Here is a 25,826-nt window from a genome sequence, read left to right as displayed (position 1 = left end):
AGCTGGTTGCTTTTGATCAGGATTTGGCCTTCAGCTTCAGGACCGAATGCTTTGGGCTGGTGGAGTGGGTGGGTGGTGCAGTCACGGGTAAAGGCTTTGCAGGAATGTTGGAGGGTAATGTGATACTGCTGTTTCCACAGGTAGTTTGCACTAGAGGCTAGGAAACCTTAAAAGGCTTCTTGAAAATGAGCTTAGGCATCTGTTGACTTTAAATTTTCTGTATGAAGAGTACTACTAAGGGTGAGGGGGGCCTGGGTAGGTTTATCCAGGTATTCTGTGCAGACAGCCTGGGGCATGGCTCTGCTTAAATCCCTGGTGTCAGTCCCTCTCTGTGAATTAACTGTTGTGAGGTTTCCCTGCTGGGGGCTGCGGTGTGGCTGGTGAAGGTGAGAGGCTGAGAACAGTGTGAAACGGGGAGATCCGGGATTCCTCCGCTCTCTGGAGTACATCAGGAAGTAAACCCAACCGTACCTTCCTTTGCTGAACAATGTGCACATCAAAACCAGTCACTTAATGAGGGAAGAAAGCACCTTTCCTTTGTGCTGATTTTGCTCTTCGTCTTTAAAGAGTTGTGCCCTGATGCGCTGAGCTGCACCGACACGGTCTCTGTAAACCAGAGTTTGTTCTGACTGATAAAAGCCTGAAGCTGTCTCAGGTCTGCTCCTATTAAATGTTGTACTAAGCTATAATTCGAGCTGTTTCTTGTACAGAAGTACAAGTCCTTGAGGTAGATCAAGATATTGGCTCTTTTTTAAAAACTCATTTAAATGTCCAAGCTGGTTCCTGCAGTATGTTTTTCACCAGGAGAGACACTAAGTTACAAATCCTGTATCCTCAGTATTAATAGTGGCTTTGATTTGTCCCACAGAGCTTGGAAGACTGTTTGTTTAACATGATAGAAGAAGAGGAAGGAGGATCTAGTATACTAAAAACATGTCTGATGGCTTAAAAAAAAGTTGGGACAAGTGCTTTGGACTTTTTCTATCCCTTTACCCCTCTGTTACAGTTACTCTGTCTTGAGGGAGAGCCTGGGGTTAGGGCATGAGAATAACTTCATGAACAGATGGCAGCCCTTGGTGCTCAGTAATGCAGGTTCTGAAAACATGAGGAAGAGAAGAAATTCCAAAGTCCGGTGAATTCCTGAAATCCTTCAGCAGGTGACGGGTTTTGGGGACAAAGGTTGAACAAGCATTCCCCAGGGTGGGTGAGTGCTGCGGAGCGAGGCAGCTCTCTCTCACGAGATACCTGCAAGCGTCTGCATATGGATAACGTGGCTCCTGCAATGTTCATATGTTACAGAGCAAACCAAAAGGAATTCTGCAACTATAAGAATATTCATGGTAATTAAGCCCTACTAACTTGCAGCTGGTGGGAGCAAAGGGGAAGGAATGGATGTATTCTGTGGCTCTGAGCGGCTCTGACGGACGGGCAAACCGTCAATGATATAGCGTGGTTCACCCGGGCCAGACAAAGGTTTGAGTTGGATATAAATAGTGAGGGTGGCTTTGTGCCGGGGCTAAAATAGCTGTTGTCTGCAGCACATGGGAGCTGCCTGCTCAGCCTGCGTCACGGGGAGAGGCTGGCTGGGCTGCAGCGAGCGTGGTGCCGGATGGAGCGCGGCAGCCACGCAGCGGCACTGCACGCCCGGCCAGGAGCGAGTGGAGAGGGGATGGAGCGAGCTGCTGCCTGTCAGCTCCCGAATCAGCTGTGTTGCTGCAGCCCAGAAGGACAAGGCTGTTTCAGACTCTGTATCACCTGGAAATAACTTTTTTTTTCAATTAAATATTGAGACAGCAGTGCAAGAACTGCTTCAGAAATTCTCAGACCCGCTGGAAGCGGTAGTGCACGCAGTGATGCTTGTTAGCTTGCTTAGATGCCGCTGACCGCAAATGCACTGAGTTTTTGAATGGTGCTTGTGGGGGCCAGGGGTAGGGCTGGTTCTGGTTTGCTTGGCTTTGTAAGGTCAAGGGAGAAGGTTGTGCTTATATGCACAAAACCAGCCTGCTGAGGCTCTTCAGCTCTTATCTGGGGGAGTTAATTCAGGCTTACTTGCTGTTTAAACCTCCAGGACCTCTGATTTAATGAGGCATATATATCTCACAGAGGTTTGGCAGCAAAGTCAACTCTGACGTGTTCCCTCTGCTCCCTGGACTCGTGCATGGCAAGCGGCCGGGCTGCAACGGCTGCGCTGCCCGTGCCACGCTGCTCCTCACTGGCAGTGACTCCCGCTGGGATTGCAGGGCACGCCTGAGCCTGCTCTCCTCCAGCTCCGGAGACTCGAAGCAGGGCAGAAATATCGGTCTTCCTCCTAGTTCATGTTCCCCAGCTGCTGAAGGAAACGCATCTGCCAACACGGGCAGAGCATTGCTGTCACCCTGCGCACGGAGAGGTGCCCAGGTTGCAACAGAGCCTGTCCTACAGCCTAGAAGCTCCCAGGTAGCAAACAGCCTGAGCCTGGCCCAGGGCCCTGTAAGGGAGGAATGACAAAAATAGCTGTAGCTCCCATCAGCCGGAGGCCCCGGGAGCAGGCTGGGGCTTGCAGCACAGCTATTTTAGCACTGAGCTGAGAACATAGCCCTTTGTCGGGAAAATGGGGTGGGAAAGAAAAGGGGCACTCAGGACCAGGAGGAAGGGGTGCCCCTCTGCGTGGCGTCGGGCCGGGCTGTGCTGTGAGCCCTCATCGCGCAGCTCCTGACATGGCGCTTAGCCGGATGCTAAACAAACAGCCCCCTATTTCATGGCGTGGAGACAGCAGGTACCATGCTAAATGGGATGTGCTGATCTCCCAGCTGCTGCCTTAGTGCATTTACATGCTGTTTTCTTTCTCTTTTTTTTTTTTTTGGGTAATGACTAATGAGGACTGCCTGGGGGTCTTATCCCCCTTTGCCAACTGATGTCAGCCCGCCAGGTCCCCCGACAAGCACACGCCAGCTGTCGGCTCATTGAGGAGGGGAGGAGAGCAAACACTGGACCCGTTTCCCCCACCCTGCCCCTTGGGTTTTCAGTTGGGACTGGCAGATGTAAGGCAGGGGAGCAGGCTGGTGGGGAGAGCTGCTGCAGGTTATTTGCACATCAAAAGCAGCTTTGCCTCTGACCCTCTATCACCCTGCGAGCAAGAGGTGGCTCGATTTAATTGCTCTTTCAAAGGCAGCCCTGGTCTTGTCTCTGCTGTGATTTTAGGTCTGACTCTGCGCCCCCCCCCCCCCAGCCAGAAACTGGCACCGGGGTGTTAAAAGAAGATGCAAATCAGCTTTTCTCTGTCTTGAAGCTTATTTGCATCTGCTGATTAGTTCAACAACTAATTCAAACTCCTTCTGTTTGAGGACGGTTGGCGCTCAGGCAGCTGGGGCAGAGCTCACCCAAAGCCAACACAAAGCAGGGAACCCCAGTGACTGTGGGGGAGACGCACGAGCTGGTGCTGCTGCTCCTGTTTTGCTCCCCAGCACCGGAGCCAACCATGCCCCTCGTGCTCAGATGCTTCCTCAGCCCAGGAGCCATGACACAGACTCATGCCATCCCGTTCACGTTCAACCTGCCACAGAAGCAGCATTGGGTATCGTGAGGGAACGGCTTTACCCCAGTATTGTCAGGGCTTTCTGCTCCTTCCTGAACGTGCCTCCTCTTGGGCAAGAAGCAGCGGGGTTGCAGCAGGGACCGGGCTGCCCTGGCCATGGCTGCCCTCCACTGCTCAGCTTTCCTTGTGATTTCACAGCATCCTAACGCTGGAGCTGTGCTTCTGTTTGTGCAACAACCTTACAAGGGCCAGGCGGTGCCCGCTGCCTGATTTCTGCCGCCTGAGGCAGAGGATGCTCTGAGCCCTACCTGCGGGAAGGACGCAGCTTTTTCTCATCAGTAGCTTCATTAGGGTTTTGGTGGAAAAGGGGTGGGACCCTCACCTTTTTTAATGGAAGAAGCAGCCCAGGGTCTCCAGGGCTGGGGTTTTGGCTTCCCAGTGACCTGGGTGTTGCCAAGAAGGTGTCCTTACAGTGTACGTGCCCTCAGGGACGCTGCACTTGCTCCTGGACCTGTTCTGACTCCTGCTGCTGCTCAGCCCCAGTAAGTCTCTGCTTTGCTGCGCTGCAGCATCCGCAATTTGGTTGTGACCTCTGCGGGGCAGGGATGTCCTCTGGGATAACAGACAGCTCGGGGTTCTCCTCCTCGCTGCTTCCCTGACCCAGATACATGGACAAGGCTGGGAAGGACTTGGCTGAGCCGGCAGCACCCTGCAGCTGGGGCAGCTGATGGTTGGAGGTGATTTGTAACAGAAGGTGCTGCTCAGGAGAAAGAGAGCCCTCGCACGTGGTTTTCTATCTATCTCCTTCCTCCTCAGCAGTTTTCAAAGGCTCTAAAAATAAACTTCCCTCATGCCTCGGGCAGTGTGAGCAAAGCCAAGGTTTCCCTGGAAAGCATCGGCAGGAGCTGGGTGCCGGTGCTGGGTGCCCTTTCGGAGGGCACGGAGCAGCTCGTGTGTGGCTTGGGCCCCCCACCCTGCACTGTGGTGGGGCGAGTGCCCCATGGAAGCAGCCAGATGGGTGAGGACGAATAGTGTTTTCTGCAATTTGAGTGCTTCCCCTTATTTTCTGCCCCCCAGCCTCCCCCTTTGCCTCCCCCTGTGCTGTTTAGACCTGTGAAACCACCCGATCCGTGCAGTGCAAATAGGCTCCAAGTTGATTGGTTTTGGAGGAAAAGAGCTTAAATAGTCAAAACATGTCCTCGGTTTCATTAAGGCGTTTCCGCTGTATCTCTACGTCTGTAATTGTTTTCTCCGGCTCTGCCAGCCGGGGGGAGGACGTGCCCGCTCCAGGGACGGTGGCTCGGGGACTGCTGGGGCTGGGGGCTTTGGGCTGCGCGGGGTCGGGATGAAAATTGGTCTCACCTGCAGAGCAGGAGGGCGAAGCCCCTGGGGTGTGGGCTGGGAGCGAGGCCAGGCAGATTATCTCCTCCTCTCCGATACCCCGTGTTTGCTGGAGGCAAGTTGCCGCTTTTCCATGCATGGGTTATCCCAGCCGCACAGCAGAGATAATGCCACTCACCCACGCGGCAAAGTGCTTGTGGGGCTGGAAACAACAGGGCCAGGTGGAAGGATGTCCCCAAAGGGGACCTTGGTGTGCCACGATAAATAGTTGGTGGCTTGGGGGGGTGATGCAAGAGGGGCAGGGTGAAGCACTGTCCTCCGTTGCCACTCACTGGCGATGAAAATCCTCTGAATGCTGCCAAGCCAGACTCGGAGAAGCTAAATATGAAAACCCTCCGAATGCTGCCAAGCCAGACACTCAGAGAGGCTAAATAAGTTTTAAAAAATTTATTTATAAATAAAAACATAAAATTACCAGTAGTTTACATCAGTCACCAGAAATAACATCCAAAAAACCTGCAGAAAAATAATTATATGTACAGGCTGAGCCCGGCCAGCCACAGAGCGGGCAGGGCGGCCGTGGCTCACACCGGGAGCGACACACCTGCGATGCGGACGGTCACACACAGCGTTGTGCAAAGGCAGCACGTCGATGCCTCCGGGCGATCACATCATACAGCGCTGGCTGGGGAGGACACGGGGCTGGGGCGATGGGGACCTGGGACGGGTGCCACCGAGGCCGGCGGGAGCAGGAACAGGGCTGGGCAGGCGGGCGCGGGCATTGCTGGGACGGGGCAGCCGGGGAGGGCTCTGCTCCCCTCAGCACCCCGCGAGCGTTTGGCACTGGAAAGCTCCTGGTCACTGTACTCTGGCTCCGACGCGGGGTGCGGAGGGTGTGCAGGGCTATGGCTTGGATGATGCAAAAAATCCCTTCTGGCCTTGCAAGCCAGAGCGGAGCTGGGTGCCGTCCTTCATCCCCTGGTGGTCTCCTCTCCAAAACGTCCTTCAGCAGCTCTGGGCAGAGGCTGACTGACCCGACACGGCCCTGACCGACAGCCACAGGGCTGGAACTGGGATTTGAAGTTGGCTTTTTCTCCAGCAGACCATGGCTAAGGATCGGCTTGTGCTGTGTGCTGGCACCGGGACCGGCCGGGATGCCCCGGGGTGGCACGTGGTGGGGGTGCTCGGGGGCAGGTGCAGAAGGCACAGACTGGTTTCCATGTGTCGCCTTTCCAGGCTGGCTGGAGCGGGGTGAGAAATGCTGAATTTTGCTGCTCGTGCACAGCATTGAGCCCTTGGCCGAATTTGTGGCACAGGATCGTGTAAGACCCCCCACAACTCTGGGACAGGGCTTCCTGGGCTTATGGCCAGCTCGCTATGGTGTAAACAAACATATTGCAGTAAAAAATAACCATTGCACTAGCACAAAGCGGTCCCGGCTGGAGACCTCCACCCTGGCAAGCTGGATGCTGGCTGATTCCCTCCCAGCCCATGCCGAGCCACGGGGGGACAGGAGAGTCACTGCTGGTGACGTGCAGTGGAACCTTGTTATCCACTTGCTGGCGGCAGGAGGAAATTTTAAGAGCTGGGGTAGAAAACAAAATGAAAGCGGTTGGTTTGGGGTTTTTTTAACCAGCTCCTGTTGATGGGATCCCGTGGGTGTAAGGGCACGGGAGGAGATAAGGCAGCCGGGGTACCCGGGAGGGACGGTTGCAGTGAGCAGGTGAGAGCGCGTGGGGTCGTGGGGCAAACACAACCGATTTCCCCCTCGATTCCTCGGGTCAGACTGTGGCTTGGAAGTTTCTGTTAATTCTTCAATCCAGTCGCCTGTCTGGCAGGTGGAGAAAAGGGACACCGAGTCCTCGTCTGTCAGAGCGGGGAACGCTGGGCTCGCCATGGCTGTGCAGGTCCAGGGAGGAGGGATGTGCCGGTGCGGCTGTGCCAAGGGACGGGTGTGGGGTGGGCTGTGCTCGTTAGTGAAAGGTGATTTCGGTGGGGGTGTTGGCTGTAACAAGGGGGGGGGGGGGGGAGGGGTGTGCGTGTGTGTGGGTAAGGTCCTTCCGGAAGCACTACAGCAGCCAAAGGATGGGAGAAGCGGACGTGCAGCCTGTGCCGGTGGCAGGAGGCAGCTCCTCGGTCCCACAGCGCCCTGGAGATCAGCACCGACCGGGGGAAGGTTACGGAGGCGTGAGAGCAGCGCGGTGCTTCCTCCGGGCTGTGAGCAGGGAGCGGCTGGAAATGTGCCGTGGACGATTCCTCTTGAAGACGGTGGGAAGTGCTGCGGTGTCCCCGTCCCCAGAGCTGTGCTGTCACGGGATCCCTCCGAGCCTGGAGCAGAGCATCCCCTGGGAGTTTTGCATCATCTCGTTACCCGACGGGAGATTATTTGCTGAAGTCCTGTTCCCTGACCGCCCCCGTCGCCAGCTTCTCAATCCTACAAGGGGGCAGAAGGGATGCTGCCAAGGTGGCAGCGGGGGGCAAGGGGGAGCTGCTGGCACGTCACCATTGGCACGAGTTGCTTGTTCACCTCTGTAACACGACAGGCAGTGGAGGGTATCGCTGCGGTGCGACGTGGGGAGGGGAGAAGGGCTGGCGAGCTGGCCAGGCCACCAGCTCCGCTAATAAATACATGGCTCATCTGAACTGTACAAGGCGCGGGGCAAGCTGCGGGCAGCGCTTCTCGCCTGGAAGAGACGCCCGCTGCCGAGCTGCAAGGAGGAGAAGGCAGACCTGGCTCAGATCTCGGTGGCGATGATGTCCTCGTAGGGGACGTCAGTGCCGGGTATGTCCAGCTCGATGGGCTCCTTGCCGTCTTCCCCTGCGGCGAGCTGCTGGAGCATCTTCTCTAGGTTCTGGTTCCTCTTGTACATGTGCAGGTAGCTCTGCTGCAACTGCTTCTGGTAGTGAATCACCTTCTCCTTCTCCTCCTTCCATGTCTGCCGCTCGTGCTGGAAGCTGGAGGTCATCTGCTCGTTGTTGTCCTGTTCAGCCTTCAGCTCTGCCCTCAGCCTCTCCACCTCTCCCTGCAGGGCTTGAACATCGTCCACCACGGCACAGGGCCTGGCCACCTCCCGGGCTTCGCTCAGCTGCTCCTTGAGGACGGCGAGCTCCGTCCGCAGGTCTACGATCTCCTGCTCCAGTATGTTCACCTTCTCTCTCAGCAGCTCAGACTCATTCTTCTTGCGCTGGAGCTCGTTCTCGCACACCTCCAGCTCCATGGCTTTGGTGCGCAGGGAGCCCTCCAGGTCCTGGGTCTTCATCTCCAGCCCTTCCATCTTCACCCTCACCTCCTTCAGCTGAGCCTTCAGGCTGAGGATCTCGGCGGTCTTGGTGTTGAGCTCCGTCTGGGACTCCTTCAGCTGTTGCTTCAGGAGGGAGATCTCCCCTGACTTCTGGCACACCTGTGGGGAGGGACGCAGCGCCCGAGTTAGGGCTACGCCTCGGAGAAAGCCCGCAGCACCCGCGGTACCCCGTGCAAGCCGTGCTGGGCGCAGCTGGCGTTCGGCATGCGGAGACCCTGACCGTGAAATCCCATGCAGGGAGATGCCCCGGCACAGAGGGTGATGCCCCAGCTCTCGGGGGGTCTGGAGGGGACCCCACGCTCTCCGTGCATCAACACCCCAGCTGACGGAGGGCTGCTTGTGAACATTCGTGAGGATTTTAGGAGCTGACACGCCTCAGCTGAGGTGTGGAAATGGACGGTGTCGAGAAGCGTTCAAGTCTCCACACCCCGTCCAACATGTTTGCCGAAACCACCGCTGATGGCTCACAGGTCAGTTAAACTCGCTGAGCTTGTTTCGCAAGCAGACACCCAACTGCACCCTACACCCCGCAAAATCGCAGCTGGGAGCAAAGCCTGTAAATCCCACCGGAGCATCCCGCTAGAGCCTAAAGCACGGCTGGTACAGCTGCTCCTGGAGACAGCTTTTGGGGGTTCAGCATCCAGCTGCTCTTGGTGGGAGCCTGCAGCTGGAATTTCGGTCTGCTAGAGAACTCCTAGAGAAACTAGAGCTACTGAAAGCGATATGAGAAATCCTCGCGTGCGAGGGAGCGAAGGTGAGCACCACGCTCCTCGAAGCGCAGCGGGCAACAGCTCTGCTTCTCCCTGTACAGCTGCAGTGAAACGATATCAACGTGTGTTATTCAGGCGGGTGAGCAGGCTCACTTCCGAATTTTCAGCAGTTTAACGGTCTTTGTTCAGCGATACCCAATCAGTGAGAAAATTAAGCTTAAGCAGAGAGTGGAAGGTTTTACTGCTCTCTAATAAATGACCATGGCAAGTCCCAGTAGTTCCTATTTACACGTGGGAAGGCAGCTTTACTGCTCCTTTGGGGCAGGCAGCCTGAAAAACCCTGCGCTGGAGGTTGGAAACGTGAAGTTATTTTAATGACTGGGTTTTTTATGCAGTAGTTGTTTCCTTGTATGATGTGAAGTGCTGAGGGGTTAAGAGGGGCAGTGAGGCACTCAATTATAACTTGCAGAGCCTCCACGTGACGGACTAGGGCTCTCCTCGGCTTTAATATCTATCTCCTACAGCCTGGGCTTAGTGCATGCACCATCTGCTCTGCTCAAACCCTCTGCGGTGCTGCTGGATGCAGGTATCGCCTTCCACGCACACGCTTTGCTTTTAGCACTGGCAGCCCAAGATACTGCTCGGTGCTCCGGTGCCACTTACCTCCCACTGGGTCTCCTCCAGCGCCGGGGCAAAGCTGGTCTTCTCCTTCTCGTAGGACCTCAGCTTGGTCTCCAGCAGGTTTTGCTCTTTCATGAGGTTCTCCAGCTCCTCCCGGAGCTGCTTCTTCTCCTGCTGCAGCTGGAACACCTGGAGGTGAAGGACCTGCTGCGTCCGCTGGGTCTTCTGCGAGGTTTGCTTGAGCTTGCTGTTGCACTTCTGCTTGAGGCCCTCCAGCTCTTCCTTGCAGCGCCGCTGCTTCTCTTCATAAGCCTGGCAGGAGCTGACTTCCTTCTCCTCGAAGCTTGACTGAAGCTCCTGCAGCTCCCCCTCCCTCTCTAGCAGCTTCTGCTCCAGCTCCTGGATGGTGGACTCGTCTGTGGAGATGGGCGAACGGATGCAAGTGGTCTTCTCGGAGGCATGGTGGTGGGGGGCTTTGCCGGGGTTGAGGATCTTGTTACCCCCATCAGAGAAGGACATGGCCTTGAGGCTCATCATGTTGCTGTCCTGGATGATGGCGCACTGCAAGATGTTGTGGGCTGAGCCCCCGAAGCGGCTGATGGGTCCCATGGGCGTGACGAGGGGGTCGAGCTGGTAGCTGCTGCTGGTGCTGTGGGTGGGGAGGCTGGACATGGAGTTCCTGCCAGAGTCGGACAGACCCCCTGAGCACAGCACCGGCTTCAGCTCCTGCTCCTTGCCTTTGTCCGGGGGGTGCAGCTGCTGGGAGAGGTGACCCCCGTTCTCTGGGGAGGAGTGGAGGATGGTGCTGGACCGGGGCAGCACCGGTTTGAAGGCGGTCGGTCGCACAGCCGGCTTCTCCATGCCCTGGGGAGAAGAGCAGAACCCGTCAGCACAGGCCAACACCACGTCATCTCTTTTCCCCCATCCCTTCTGCCCCCAAGGACGAGACCCCCACAGCAGGGACGGCTTGGGTCTCCATCAAGGGCTGAAAGCTCAGGAGGATGCTGATGGCTAAAACTGCCTCCACCGGGAGGCAAACGGCATGTTTGGAAATGAAAGGATATGGATCATATTGCTGATCCAAATTCCTGAAAGCAGAGGGTGCAGGGTGCCCTCAGCACCTCCCTGCTGCCCTTCTCCTCCTGCTTCCTCAGCACAAACTATTTTCTCTGAGCCTTCTCCTGGACCAGGACCAGGACAACCCTGCGGTGGGACCTGCGCCCGCTGTGAGGGCAGATGCAGTCCCGTGGGACACCCCCCCACTTCTGGGGCCACCACGTCCCCTACTAACCACTTCCAGCTGACTGGGAAAGGGCATCAGCTTCTGCGGCGTGGGCGTCCCGAAGTCCATGCCGCTCGTCCCGGCTTGGCTGCCCAGCTCCCCACCGGCAAGCGAGGTATAGTCCGCTCGGTGGGAGCCGTGCGATTTCTGGCTGACCTTGATGTAAAAGAAGTCCTCATTCTTGCTGCTTTTGGAGCTGGACTTGTGGCTGGAGTCCTGGGAGAAGCCGAAGCGGAGCAGCCCGTCCGAGTACCTGTTGAGTTTTTTCAGGTGGGATGACTTGCGGAGCTTGTACTGGGAGGCTCGGCAGTGCTTGCTGTGGAAGCTGTGGCCGGAGATGAGGCTACTGACGCTGCCCATGCTGGTCCCGGGTGGGGGGCATGCAGTGGGGGGAGCGGAGCCCGGCTGAACCGTGCGGTGAGGGGTCTGGGCAGCGGGTAGAGATGGCCGCTGCTGCAATCATAGCAAAGACCTCGCTGCGCCCGGGAGCTGCGAGCCTGGGGGAGGCAAAGAGAGCAGGGTGAGAAAAAGCGGTCTGGGAGGCGGGTGCAATTCTGCGCCCACGGTCTGGGCATCGGCAGGAGCGAGGCAGTTTCTGACGATGCGAGCGCATAAACACGTGCCTCGCACGCATGGCTGGGTACAAGCTGGCATCACCTTGTGAAAGGGCTCGTGCAAAGGGGGCGTGCACGCCTCGCTGTGCATGTTTCCCTGTGCGTGTCCAGGGACGGGTCGGTGTGTGCCAGGCCGGCGGGTGTGTGCAGATGAGCCGGTCAGTCCTCAGGTGCGTGCAAAGGGAGAGGGATGCTTGCTGAGGCTGGTGCCCTGCTGCCAGCCAGGGCTTCTCCTCCCCGTCCCTCCGCAGAAGCCCCATGTGAAGGCGGGCGGCCGAAGAGGAAGGCAGGGAAGTGCAGGGCTTTCCCCCGCACCTGGGGATGGCTCCAGGAGCCTCCCATGACCTGCCTGTGTCCCCCAGGCTGGCTGGCACCCCTGTGGCATGGCTCCGGGCCGGCTGGGCACATCCTGCCCCGTGCTCGGGGGGCTTGTCAGGAGCTGCTGGGTACGGTGCACCTGGGTGAGGCCAGGAGGGTTATGAGACACAGGAGTCTCTAAAAATAAGGAGAGGAGGAAAAGGGATTTGTAGTGATTTTTAGGTGCCTAATAGGTACGCATTTCAACAGGCGCCCGTGCCTCCTGCTTGCGTCGTGCAGGATGGATCCCGTCTCCTGACAGCCGCGCTGGATGCTGCGAGATGCAGTCACAACCTCTCCTGCATCAGCCTGTCGCTCCCTGATTTCTCTCCAATTTTCAGTGCTCCTCTTAACCTACCTGAAAAGGAGGGATGCTGTGAGGCTTAATTACGCTTAATGTCTGTGCAGCACTCAAGAAGACGAGAAGCATTATGTGTGTGCTAAGTATTGTGATTACGATTCAGAGGTATGTGGGGCTGTGCATTAATTCTCTTTATTATGGGGGGGGGGGAGCGTGAAGAAAAAAATCCCAGCCTCTGCGACGCTTGGCTCCCAGTGTCAGGGCTATAATGGAGATGCACCTTCCATCTAGATAATTAAAGGGTGAGGTGGGGAGAAGGGGGAAGAGCCACTCGTAGGCAGAAGTTAGTGCATAATCAAAATGAGCTAAATCCCGGTTGCACAGGATGATGAGATCAGAAAGGTTTCTGCCCTCCGCTGTGCACGGAACAGCTCAAAGCTTCCACTCTCAGCAGCACCGGTGCTGCGGGGCCCAGCTTTCCTGCGGAGCTGCCCTGCACTGGGCTCCCATTGCCCGAGCAGGCATCCCAGGGGGTAAAACATCACCCGACAGCGGGAGAGCACCCGGGGTCTGCCGGGAGAGGGTCGGGTGATAGAGGGTGCAGGCACGGTGTGCCAGGGCATCCTCGCTGCCTCATCCTTAAGGCCTAGAGAGTTGTTCCTATGTTTTCCCGTTCTTCGTTATGTCCTGCCTTACGCCTGCGCCGGTGCAGGCTCCTCTGCATCCTGAACAGGGTAACACAAACCTGTGCTCATCCCTCAGCTTTATTTGTTTTCTTTTTCTCTGTGCCCTGAAGACCCAGATTGATTAAGTGTCAAAGAAAAGTCCCAGAAAGACAGAATATCCGCTTTAATCCCTAAATCCATTTTTAGGAGATTAAGAGAAGTAAGAAAGAACTAAGGTCTGAACTGCTGCCTGGATGCTGATATGCTAAAAGTGATCGATGACTTTGGCTTCATTCATTTTTACAGGGTAAGAGGCATAATGTGCACGGAGGGGAAGGAATCGCTGCAGGGAACAGGATAATTGGCACAGGAGGCTGCTCCACCAGCGTGTGTTCCCGACACCATGCTTGGGTGTATGTGCCTGCAGAAGAGAAAAGGCAGTGTCACAGCAGCAGAGCTGCCAACTATAGTGACAGCATCCCGGAGACAGCGTTCGATATGTGCGAGCGAGCAGGGGGAAAGCGGCCGGTGTATTTACATACACCTATGGCAGAGGCGTCAGGGAAGTTTGATGCATTAAAACATGGAGCGGTGCAGGGTGCAGGGAGCTGGTGCTCCGGGGATGCCAGGTTTGCTGTCCCATGGCTGGAGCACCTTGCTGGGAAGCAACGGGGCCCCTTGGGTAGATGCACCCTTGGTTTTTTTGGGTGCCTGCAGAAGACAGAAGTGTGGGGAGGGAGAGCTGGGACTTTCCGGCCTCTTGGCAGGAGGCGTTTCCATCAATCCCAGCCCTCCTACACATGCCTGAGAGGGCTGGGCATGTCTTTTTTTCTTCTTCCCTCTTTCGATTTAAAAATGAACACTTTGAAAGCCGTGGAGGAGTTGGCATTCATGCAGTGTTAGCAGAAGGAGAAAGGCTCTGGAGACAGCACAGCTGGGAGCACACCAAGCGAGCAGAGGGCACAGGCTTCTGCTCCAGCTTTGGGGGCTCCAAAAAGGGGGGACCAGACTCGTCCCCCTTCCTTGTTCAGCCTTCATTGTACATGCTTGCATCTTCCCCTGCGTCAAAGCTAGTGACTGTGTGACTCTACAGGGAGTCAGATCGGTTTGCTGAGCCAAACAAAAACTAGTCATTATGTACATACATATATATTTAGATGCATGTGTATATATGTATATTTTAAGGGCTTTTGCATGCCTGGCAACAGCCACAGTTCAGTTAGGTTAGGCATATTGCAAAGTGTAAAAAGGGGTTGGGGGGAAAAAAAAAAATGTAAGTGATACTGAGAGCGCAGGGTCTGAAAATGCCCCGGCAATGGTGGGTGCCCCAGTCCACGCAGCCGTGGGAGGGGTGCTGGAGGTGGGGTGCGCGCCTGGGTCAGCGGGGGTGCATGGCACCATGGCTGTAGGCACAAGCGGGGAGCTCACACCATGGCGAGCGGGGCAGGCAGCCTGGATAAGCGTGTAGGTGTATCAGGGCTGGATGTTCGGGGGGTGCATGTTGTCCGCTGTGAGTCTGTGTGTGCCTGCCAGTGCGTGATGGCAATGCCACTGGACCAGCCCATCCCTGCCCCTGAAGCCGACCGCTGCAGCCCCCCACCCACTCAGCTCCCGGCCTTGCCTGGCTCTCGCTGCTAAATGTGATTACTTTGAAACGTGATTTGCCCTGTCACTCACCAATTAACGACGACAGAAAGCCAGAAAAGACACAAGCCTTTCCCTCTCGCTCTGCCGCCTCCAGCAAATGAGCCCCTTAAAGCTCTTTTGTCGCTGTGGTGGGGAGGGGGCCAGGCGACGGCACGAGCCCCGTGTCGGTCGGACCCCCGGGGTGATGCTGCGCTGAGGGCCAGTGCCTGCGTTCAAGTCTGGCCCCATGACCCTTCGTGGGACTTCAAGGGGCTGTTAACAAAACCCATTGAGGTGGAGCGGTGAGCCGGGAGGCACAGGGGTCCGGTGGTGATCGCCTGTGGGACGGACCCCAGTAAACACCCAGGCAGTGTGGGCTGAACCCACGGGATCAGGGGCTGAATGCACGGATGCACCCACTCTTGATTTTGCAGAAACAGAGGGGAAAAAGTGAATGGCATCCCACATTCATTGCAGTCATGCCTACCCTGCAATTGCACGTGGGAGAGCGACTCTCCCCATCGCCTCCTTTCTGAATGGGCTGCAGGAATTTAGCCTTATCTCCTTGCAGCACAGTTTCTTTGAAGCCTTTCCCTCTTCCTTGCAGAGTTTTCACAGGCGGCTGCTTTCTCTCTGCTTTCCCCAGACAGGTCATCTTAGCAAAAGCCTTTGTTTCCTTCCAGGCTTCGCAGTGCTACTCTCTCCCTGCTGATCCTGTTCTTCTCCCCTCGGTATGCGAAAGCTTCCTTCTCCCCTGTGCTCTCTCGCCTACTCTTTTTCCCTCCTGAATTATTATTCATCATTTCTGTGCAGATGCACCCACACATTTGGGTGTTTGTTGGGAGATGCAGAGATAATACAGAAGCAGCAGCAGCTGCCAAGAGCCTGGATCCAGGAGCAGCCTCCTTCCTCTTTCCCTTGATCGCTGCCAGGTGATGTGCCCCTGTTTTACTCAGCGATTTGGGTCTTTGAGACACCAGCAATGTGGCTCCAGGGAACAATGTGGGCATTTCCATGGTAAAAAGCCATGTACCTGGAGCACCTGACATGTTTTAATGAAGAGAATGGCTTCATCCAGAACTTGGAGTGCAGCAATCCCACTGAGCTGGATTTGGGATCTGCAATTCAAAACCGGGTTCTGATTTCAGGACCCCCAAACGCTAACGAACACCAGGCTGATGAGACGGACCCACCCTGGGCTGCCTGAGCATCTGCCTATCTCTGCTCAGACTTACGAGCTCAGCCTGCTCTCCCCGTGCCCAGCTGGAGCCAGGCTCTCCAAAACCTTCTCATTTTGGTCTCCGAAGAAATGGCGGCAATAGGGCTTGGAGAGCCCCATCAGCGGAGCCGACCTTGCCCCCATCCTGTAATCTTCACCCTAATTGCACTAATGGGGATGAATTCAAACACCGCCCGGGCAGACGCCATCCTTGTGGTGTTCAATTGTGGCTCGGTGCGGGCAAAGGGCCCCATTACAAGGCTTTCATTCACTCTAATTCATTGTCCCCCGCTCATTCATTGACATTCATTGGGATCATTTTGATCGGAGGCAGGGAGTGAATTGAGTCCGGGATTCACAAAGCATGCACCATGTGTTCTGCCCTGATTTGCCATTAGTGAAGGGGGACACTCCAGATGAAGAATAACCAGCCTCAATTACATGTTACATCCACTCTAATAGCCCAGGAGTCCATCACACTTAATGTTATTTCAATGAACACTAAGAGAATTCACACCCACGGGCTGGTGCTTGTTAGAGGAGCCAGCAGTGGCTTTGGCAGGGATTTGGGTGGGCTTCATGCCAGCGCAGCAGTAGTAGACTGTGCCGTGTCTCTGCCAGTGTTCCCTGGCAGCTGGGCTCTTACGCCACGACCAGTGATCCTGCTGCAGGCCCTGGAGGTGAAGGTGCAATTGCTCAATAGGGAAAAAAGCAACAAAAGGGAATCTGCATCCGTTTTGAAGCCCATCGGCAGCACCGAGCGCTGCCTCTTTGCACCCAGCTCCCGCGGGAGAGCGGCTCAGGTCAAGGTCACTTACACCCCCTTTCCTCCTGCCAGCCCTGCTGGAAAAGCCAAAAATCAACGCTGAATTCAGCATCAGCTTTGGAAAGAGCCTGAAGGAGCTGCGTATACCTCTCTTACATCCGTCTCGAGCAATCAAGGCACCAACCCTCACCAGGGATGAGTCAACAAGCGGCTTTAATGGGAGAGCAGGGCGAAATCGTCCGTGTGATGATGTAAGAGGCATTGAGGCGACTGGCTTGAGCTATGTTTGGGGAAGCCAGTACTAGAATAAAAGGAATTTCTCAAATTAACAATGAATCATATTGGCAGAGCGAGCTTCAGAGGATATCGGCTCAACACCTGCTGTGCCGTGCCTACTTCTATACTGTCTGGTCCCTCCGCGGGGAGACGGCAGCGCTTCCCTGGGTGGGAGCCCTGGCTGAGGTGCGGAGAGGGTCCTGTCCCTGCCCGGGGACGATTGCTCAACCCACAGAAAATTGGTGGAAGTCAGCAAAGTCCCATGACTTTCAACGTCTGTGTTTCTGCAGAGCCTCCTGCTTTCTCTCCAGCAAATGCTTACTGGACCGTTAGCCTGAGCACAAACTAACAGCACCAGCAAGTATGCAGGCTAGAAAAAGTGATGCCTTATTCTTTCTGTCTCCCTAGCCCAAGAGGGACTTAGAAGTGAGACAAACCAGGATCGCTTGGTGCTGGTGGCCAAAAGGCTGCAACCTCAGCCAGCAGGCATTTATTCCCAGGAAAAGCTGATGTTTGCCCTGGCAGCCTGTGGGGAGTCAGGAGATGAGCAAAGCGACCTGTTGGGAGAGGGCTGGGCTGGGGCAGCGTAACCGATCCTCGGGCTCGGCAGGTCACTGGACGACGCGGCGACGGGGGACAAAACATCACCTGCATAACCTGCTCCCGCCTGCCAGCCCGGCCGGCGGTCAGCGATGGGACGGTGTCGCTAAACGGTGGCTGTGCCGGGAAGCAGATGCTCCCCGGCCAGCCTGCGAGCAGCACTCGTGCCGACCCGGGCGAGACGGGGCTGTGTACAGAGCCAGCCCGCGTTGTCTGTGCGCAGAGCAGTGAGGGATTTCTGGTGCCGAAATGCGCCGGCTCTCCCCCGCACAGCTGCAGTTTACATTAAATAGGTTCATATGCAAGCAAAGCCAAACAGCGTTATCAGGAGCTGGGCTTGAGACAGTCCCGGCCTCCCTCCTGCTGTCCCTATCCCCCCGCCTGACCTCGGGAGGGGTTGTTCCCAAGAGGAGCTGGCCCCATACGACGCCCTGCCCTCGCTGGATGCCAGCACAGCAACAGCAGAGCACGGTGGGAATATCCCAGCACCTGATCCTCCGTGCTATTGCCACCACAGCTCGGTCTGTAGCTCTTCTTTATGCTCCTGTTGCCATATATTTCTGCAAGTAACCCTCAGTCCTACCCGTGATGTCCCCAGCTCTCCACTCAGACCAGAGCCCAAATGCTTTCTCACTCTGTTTGAGGTTAAATGCAACTCCAGGACCCTCCGGCTCCCAACCTTCACCTGACCACATGCGAAGACACCCCGCCTGTGCCACCCAGAAATACCCAGACCTCCTCGCAGCTTCATCCCCGCTTCTGCCAGCAGCCCCATGCCACAGGGATTTTGGAGCTCATCAGTGATTCAACAGCTGAGCACAGCACCCACACAAGTCATATCAGTCATGCTCCCGATACCAAGGAAATGCTTGCATGAGACATAGTTAAATATTCCTGGGGTGGAGAGAAAGATCTTTTCAGCTTACTTAATTCCTAAGAGCATCTGGCTTTTCCCACTAATGAGCAACTAATACTGCAATTAAAGCCCTGCTAATTGGAAACTCAGAAATGCTCTGGTCCTTGCTTTTGTCTTTCGCAGGCCTGGGGACTCGCCGGGGCTGCAGCAGGCACACCTGAATGGCGATGCCAGCACTGGGGAACGGCCACCACCTCCAGACCGGAGAATTCACACCCCTCCCATGACAGGCACCATCGCTCCACGGGAAACAGCCGGGTCAGCGCCGAGACCCCACCGTGCCACGGCACCCGGGCCACAGCACCCGCTCAGTCTCCGCTGGCTGCTCGCAGGACCCCTCTGTTAATGGGGCAAGTTTCAGGGAGGGGTTTTTGCAGCCCGGGGATGCTGTCGGGGAGAGGATCCCGTTCCCAGGGAGGAGCTTGCAGAAGGTACCATCCATGGCAGCCCATCCTCGCAAGGCTGGCAGGTGCAAAACGGCCGCTCCTTCCCTCGGAGGAGGGCGAGGGGGCCCTCGCACCCCGCCATGGGTTAGTTATTTTGGGAACTGTCTGGGGCTGGCAGCTGGTGCTGGGGTGGGTGACAGCTGAGCACGGCTTTCACTTGGGATCTGCGAGGCCCCTTCTCGCGCCTCTATTTCCGACCCTGTAAAACACAATCTGCCAGGGTGTGAGCACAGGGGGGGGGCATCCAAAAAAGCTGGTTACAAGGGACTGGCTTGCCCAAGGCACAAGGCAGCTCAGGGTCTCTGTACATCTTGCAGGTGCCTCCCAGTGTGGTTGGGAAGTTGCAGAGATGCTGTCCTTTAATTCCTGCCTGTGCAGCACCGATGCAGCGAGGTCTGTGCCTGGTGCTCATCGGCATAGCTGCAGCCCCTGTCAGCAGCCCGAGCGGTGAGGTTTGGTGTCCTACACGTCTCCCACGCGCTTTCTCTGGGGTCTAATTGATGGAAAGGGCTTTGCCTGTCCAGCTAAAAATAGCAAGAACTTCATGTAACTTGAGATGAGCCCTAAATACTTTTCCTCCCAGCTTTCTGCTTCCGCAGGCTTTGCACGTGTCTTCCTCTGTCCCTCTAATTATGGATAAAACAGTAATGAGGGACAGTGAGCCCGTTTTCCCCAGGTTATGGCAAGATGGTAGCACCAAGGGTTTCTTCCACAAGCCAGTCCCTCACCAATCACCAGGAAATACCTGGACTAAGGCTCTCGGTGCTGCAAAACTCCCCCAAGAGCATATGGGGAGAAGCATCCTCTTCATGTACAGGCAAAATTTAGAAGTGGAGCTGCAGGCTGCCATGGAGACAGGGCTCTGTTTGCAATCTTCTTGCCTTTTATTGTCTCTCCTTCTCTCCCAAGCAGTTGAAAAGCAGCCAAGAGCACGGCCCGCACCGCATCCCATGCTCCTGCTGGCCACGGCTGCCCAGCCCACCTTCCCTGGCTGCCGTGTAAGCGCTTACTTAGGAGGCCCAGCTGGGTCTCCTCTCTGGTCCTTCACTCCTCTGGCCTTTTGGCACCTCCTTGGCATATCTGGGGATCCTAAAGCAAATCTGTGCTGCTTCTCTCTCAGCCTTGTTGGCTTCACGTGCAACATGAGCACCGTCAGGGTGCATGGACCCACCGTCTGCTCTCCCTTGCTCTTTTCTCACTGGTGATGGCCAGGTAGCTGAGGCCATGAGCAGCCAGAGGCTGAGATAGAGCTGCTTCTCTTGGGACATACTCCTGAAGTCATAGGCTGGAAACTGCCTGCTGCAGTGGGAAGCTTTGACTGCTTCCCTAAGAAACAGGAGGGGAAATAACCGACCGTGGCAGCAGCTGAAAACCCTCACTCTCTGTCCTTAGCCTGTGAGTATCAGAGGAAGAATTTCTCTGAGGTAGGACCTAAAGATCTTCCAGCAAAGTAAACTTCTCCATGTCAAGTCTATGCTTGGCTTCACAGCACCTGAGCCCCAAAGCTGTGCATTATTTCTGTGCGGGCCTTCCTTGTTTGTGATACCAGTTACGTTGTGGTTTGTCTAAATGCTGGGTATTTTTGTACTCTGCATGATGCTCAGCCAAGCGGGAGCTGAGAAAAGGCAACTTCTGCGTGTTGATGAAAAGTCAGTCTCAATCCTTGCTGCGAACAGCATCTGCTGCGCTGCTGCTGTCTTCCCATCCTTCAACTCCCTCTCTTGCTTTCCAGAGTGTTACATGTCCCCATCCCTGCTCTGCTCAACCAGGCTTCAATGCAGCAGCCGCAGAAGGAAAAAAAAGGCAAATTCAGTTCTTGCTTCCTATTTTCCTCCTCCTCCTTTTTCAAACTTGGCCCGTTGTGAAAACCACCCCTTTAATGCCTGGCTGCCAAATAGAGCAATTCTCTCAAAAGAGAAACGCACATCAAAGTTGCAAGGAATACTCAATTAACCTTTAAAGGAGGTCATCCATAACTGGCTTACAGAGATGTCATTTAATTGTTTAAAAAAATAAACATAGGCAGTTGCATTTCAGGGGAGCACGTCTGTTGAGACAGTTCTGGCTTTTGCTGCTGTTTCCACTGATGTCTCGTTACAAGGCAATTAAATATCTAAATGTTCCTTCCAACTTGCATTCTGAGCTAGAACCTCTGTCATAGTTATCTTTGCTTAGGCAATATGGCACGTGGCCCAATTCACCCCTTCGGCATGTAGGAAACCTCGATAAACTTCTCTTAGAAAATGCCATTGCGGGCAAATAGCCCTCTGTCATTGCACGATGGCCAGTTAAGATGGACCTTTCTGTTCCAGCAAGAAGGAGGCGAGGACCCAGCTGCAGCCTCTCCGGCTCTCAGACCTGAGCGCTGCCGATACTCTACAGGGGAGAGATGCTCGGTTCTCCAAAAGTCAGAAGCTCAGGAGATAAGGCTCTTTAATAAATGATTAAAAATCCTCTTATTCTAAGGAGGAGAGCGTGCACGTGCATTGCTACCCTCTGCTGGAAGGAGCTGGCTTCACGGAGGCCTGACGCTGCTAAGGAGATAAATGCAGATCTCCTTTTAGCTCTGGAGGAAAACTTCTGTGTGTGAGGAAGAGGAAGGTCTGAACCGGAGCGCTGCTGTTGAGAGGACCCGGTTGCAAAACGATGCAGGGTCGGCGTTCGCTCCTGCAGCTCTGGAGTAATCCCAGCACTGCTTGTGCAACGGGGTGTCGCCCTGCCCCCAGATTTTGCTCTCCAAAACCAGGCAACGGCCATGTGTGCACGCATTCAGGGCTTCCCAGAAACAATTTGTTGAGCCTTCCTGCTCTAGGGGGGCCCTTTCTTAATGTGAGCAAGCACTAAAACCCAATAGTAGCAAACAATCTGCGTAGGAAAGACTTTGTGACCCACGTGCCAAATCTTTGTACATTCCCTGCTATTTTTAACTAATCCCTAATGGCAACTATCCACTTAGGTCCTGCCCACTCCCGGCCGCACGCCTTCGCCGCTGCTCTCGACCCGGAGACTGCATGCTCCACGTCTCCTCCCTGCATCCTGCCTCCCGCTGCTGCTCCCTGTCCCTGTCCGCAGAGGGGCTTTCTGCAGCCTTATACCTGCAGGTCTCCTGGAAAAAACCATGACAGCAAACCCAAGGGCAGCCGGTAAACATATAACACCAAATAAATTAGGCAGAGGGAGAATTTTACGACCTCCCAAGAGAAAGAAACGTTTATAAACACATGCAAGTCAGTGGTTAGGTGGACTAGGAAAAAAAAGCCTCCAAGTTCCCCGGCAATGCTAAGCTTTTTCTAAGTGCTGGAGGATTAAGGTCCCATGCCTTGGGGTGCAGGGCATGGGCAGCACTGCCCGAGGAAAGCCCGCGTGGCTCCGTTATCAAGCAGTACAGGGCCACGGTCCTGTCTCTGCCAGTCTGTGCTGCTTTGAGGAGCAATTATAGCATCCGTTTCCTGCAATGGTTGCAGTGATACTATCTTTTCACACTTGTCCACGCAGCACCTTGCACTGAGCTCTGTCGGGATGTCTGTGGGTGACTGAGTGTCCCGGGGAACGAGCCTGGAGCTCAGCTCTCGCTGTCGGAGATGGGGATGGGTTTTTGAATGGTCTCAAGGAAAGCAGGTATGCAATCCAGCCCTCGACCGCGTTTTGATCCCTGTTGCACTGAAAGCGGCTGCTCCGTGGCTGCCCACCTCTCTGCATGCCGCAGATACCTCACCTGAGCGCGTGCTGAGCATGACTGTACCTGCCCGCAGCAAAAGAGAGGCTTTCAAAGAGGAGAAAAATAGTGATTTAGGGCTAAGGATATCATCAGAGCAAGGGCTGCGGGAGGCGCGGGATGGGAGAGCAGCAGCAGCTCGCTGGGGCAGCATCTCTGTCTCTGCCTGGCCCCGCTCTGCAGCGGAGCCTCTGTAAGGGCTGGACCTTCTCCCTTTCTCCAGCACCGAGCCCCCTCTGCCCTGCGCACCCTTGGCATGGGAAGCCCGCCTTGGAAGTCCCTATGCCCGCTTCAGTGGCTCGCAAGGGAGCTGCCTTTTCTTGAAATCTCATTTTCCTGCCTGAGTTTCACATTCATTTGCCTCCCACCGCTCCGCAGCGCTGCCTGCCAGGGAAGAGTGACTAAGGGGTGGGTGGAAAAGAACGACTCAAGACCAATTTAGCAGCCTGCCGTGCCAAGAGGAGGAGGTCACCTGGGGAGCAGGAGGGCCACCGGCACAGCGGGGGCTCCGAGGGCCAGGGAGATGCCATGGCAGCGAGCGCAGCCCCTCGGGCGTGTACATGTTGCGGGGCTGCGGCTGGAGGCCTGGCAGGGAGCTGAGAGCATCCCCCGTAGTATGCGATTGTGTTCCCGAGTGCACTTTTTCAGCTGCCATTAATTGCCCCCACCGCTGATTGCACCGATGGTTTTGCACTTACAATTCTTTGTCCCACTGATTAATGGCCCTGGTGATTAATTGCACGGGTGATACCGCAGAATGGCTAACGGAGGGCTCTGCAGACCCTCGGAAACGCCTGGCTGCAGGCGTCGGTGTGAGCCGGGTAGGTCGGCGCGGCGTGCCATGGAGGGGCTTGGCGAGACGGTGCGTGATGGTGCATGGCCATGACTGCAGGCTGGTGTGGGAGGCTGGGGCCAGGCGAGGAGCAGCCGGGCAGGCTCTGCCCTGGCAATGATTTCAAAGGGAGTTTAATCAGCGTCTGGAGTGATGGTATCAGGAGGACAGATAGTGGAGACTCGCGAGGACTTTTTTCCTGCTCATATTGCACTTGCCGCAGCCTTCAGTGAGGAAAACAAGCTCTGGGGAGGAATTTGGACAGCCACGGTAATGACTGCAGAAATGCAAGCCTGCTCAGGAAAATGGGTCGGGTGCTGGTTCCTCCATGGTGAGCACACGGAGTGACACATGCAGGGAGATCACAGGCCTCAGCTCACTTCTTAACACAGGAGAGAGAGAGAAACCCCCCAGCACTGCTCTGCTGGGGCAACCTCGGCTGAGGAGGGGCCCGGCACTGCTGGAAGGGGCTGACAGCGGAGCCAGGGGAGTGTTAGCAGAAGGGGACAGCGGGAAAGCGAATGCAAACTCCCCGGGGAGAAAGGGGTTCGTAGCAGTGATGCAGTGGTACCGCCGCTGCAGCTGGGATCGAGGTGTGCGGGCACAGCCGTGCCGGGGGGAATCAGGGCTGGAGGGGTCTGGATGGGAGCTGGGGATCCTCAGGGATCCTCCCCAATCCTGGGCCAACTTCTGTGTGCGGGACCCTCCTGCCACTCCACTGGGAACTGTACCAGTGGCCAAATATGCCTGAACTATGAGAAAAAGCAAGGTGCTCTCTGCAGAGCCCAAGGAGGCATCCAGCCCCTTTGGAGGCAGCAAGGTGCAAGCTCCTCAGCCGGATCAGCAAAGGGAGCGTCATGCACCAAGCCCGGGACCCAGCTCCGTGTTTGTTCCCCACCGGAGTCGGCGGCTGCCGGGCTGTGCGGATCTGGCACCAAAAGCAGAGCATCAGTGGGGTGAGAAGTGACAGCCCAGAGCTGACTTCTGCCACAGCCACGGCAACGCTCCAAGCGCTGCTTTTAAAGGCAGAGGTTAATCCCTGGCTTTCCAGGACCTGGGCGGGCAGCCCCGAGAGCTGTGCATCCTCCGGTCAGCGGTGACCCCCACCCCACGCATTCACCCGTGTGCACAAATAGGCACAGATCCTGCAGCCTGCACAGTGCGCACACGCCCCGAGGAAAGCATCGACAGACCTGCCTGGCCATGCGTCCGTGCACCCAAGGAAAGGCTAAAACACTTCCAGCGATACCTGGCTGCACGCTCACACGCAACGCCACCCGCATCCAGATACCATTTGTATTTTCACGCAGAGGTACCCGATGCCCACGCAAGCCTCCGTGCTTGCTAATCCTCTTGCACCCACGCTGCCCACCCGCTTGCTGCCCGTCCCACCCCATGCACGCAGGCACTCCCGGCAAAGAATTTCCACCACGGGCAGGCAGCCCCTTTCCCGAGGTCGGCTCAGTGCTGATGACAACAAACCAAAGGCATCTGCTCCTTTCTTTCTCTTCCCGGAGAGTTTGGGGACTGTGTAACAGCAGCAGCCCGAACCAAGGTGCTGAACAGGCAGAATTTTCTCGTTGCCTTGAAAAGAAGTTTTCCAGACTTCGGAGGGAAGTGCAAAGACGGAGCGGAGCGCGCTGGCGGCTCCGACCTGGCAGGGCTCGCGGGGGGATGCGCAGCCGGGGCCGCGCTGCATTTCGGCCGCTCTCCCGGGCAGCCCGGCCCCGCGGGCTCGGCCAGCGGCTCCCGCCCTTTGTGCCCGACCCCCGCGCCTCGTCGCGGCGGGCCGGGTCGGGTCGGGCCGGGAAAGGTGCCGCGCCGGGCATCCCCGCAGCGCCGGGGCCGGCTCTGCCCGGGCCGAGGCGCGGTGCCCGCCGTGCCGCTTAACCCCAGCGCGACGCGCTCCGCTCGCAGCCCCCTCGCCGCGCCGGGCGGGGGGAGTCCCGGCCGCGCAGCTCAGCCCCGTCCCCGGCCCCGTCCCTTGCCCCTCTGCCCGGAGGACGGAGCTCCCCGGGCGGCGGCACCGCTCCCCCCCCTCCCCTCCGTCCCCAGCCGCGGGGCTTCGCCCACCTCGGGTGGCCGCTGCCTCCTCTGCGCGGCGGCGCGGCGCTCCGCGGGGCTCCCGGTGCGTGCCCGGCAGCAGCATCCCCGGCGCGGCGGCGGCGGCGGCGGCGGAGGAGGAGCCTGGAGCCCCGCGCCCGCGCAGCGGCCCGCCCCGGCGCAGCCCCCGGCCTTTGTGTCCCGGCCCCGCTCGGCGGCGGTGGGTTGGGGAAGGGGGGGGGGTCCCTCGCCGGCTGCGGGAGAGGCAGCGGGGAGAGGTGCTTTGGGTCAACGCGGCCGCGGTCGGAGCGTCGGCGCGTCCGTTCCTGGCCGGCAGTGGGATTCGGTCTGGCGCCTTGGGAAGCTCTTCGGGAAAAGAGCCGAGAGCCCGGGGAAGGCAGCCAGCAGGGAGGGAGCTCGCCCGGGCGGGAAAGGCCTGGGCTGAAGTTCCTGTTTTGCTTGATTTGGAGCAGGGACTTGAAGCTGAGTCTCCCATATCCCCCGCTTGGGATGAGCACCGGGCCGGGCCGGGCTGTGTCTCCTGGCACGGGTAGTCCTCCCGGCAGAAATCGGGACACGTTCCCCAGGCCCCTGACCACGGGGAACAGAATTGGTAGGGCTGTGGCCAGAGCCGTCCTAGGTGCAGATGGGGAAACTGAGGCACGGTACCTGCAGACCTA

At 56.9% G+C, this 25,826-nt stretch overlaps 1 protein-coding gene across 1 annotated transcript; it reads right to left on the bottom strand.

Annotated features, from left to right (window-relative positions):
• Positions 1-5,308: 5,308 nt before the first annotated feature.
• Positions 5,309-25,502, bottom strand: LZTS1 (leucine zipper tumor suppressor 1). The gene is made up of 4 exons (XM_072846203.1): positions 25,177-25,502; positions 10,780-11,267; positions 9,531-10,352; positions 5,309-8,256 (listed from the first exon to the last, which is right to left on the bottom strand). Exons 2-4 carry the CDS (start codon positions 11,128-11,130, stop codon positions 7,591-7,593), a joined length of 1,839 nt encoding a protein of 612 aa, XP_072702304.1. The 5' UTR covers positions 11,131-11,267; positions 25,177-25,502; the 3' UTR covers positions 5,309-7,590.
• Between the last annotated feature and the right edge of the window lie 324 nt (positions 25,503-25,826).

The sequence above is a fragment of the Ciconia boyciana genome, chromosome 25 (genome assembly GCF_034638445.1).
Source record: "Ciconia boyciana chromosome 25, ASM3463844v1, whole genome shotgun sequence".
Taxonomy (NCBI): Eukaryota; Metazoa; Chordata; class Aves; order Ciconiiformes; family Ciconiidae; genus Ciconia; species Ciconia boyciana.
This window is presented reverse-complemented; position numbering and strand designations above follow the sequence as displayed.

Bases quoted from the DNA above. Each gene is read 5' to 3' on its own strand.
- LZTS1 (XM_072846203.1), bottom strand. From the start codon at position 11,130: ATGGGCAGCGTCAGTAGCCTCATCTCCGGCCACAGCTTCCACAGCAAG. The intron at 10,353-10,779 runs GTTAGTAGGGGA...TCTTCTCCCCAG, and splicing joins TTCCCAGTCAGCTGGAAGTG to GGCATGGAGAAGCCGGCTGT. The intron at 8,257-9,530 runs GTAAGTGGCACC...CCCTCCCCACAG, and splicing joins TGGAGGAGACCCAGTGGGAG to GTGTGCCAGAAGTCAGGGGA.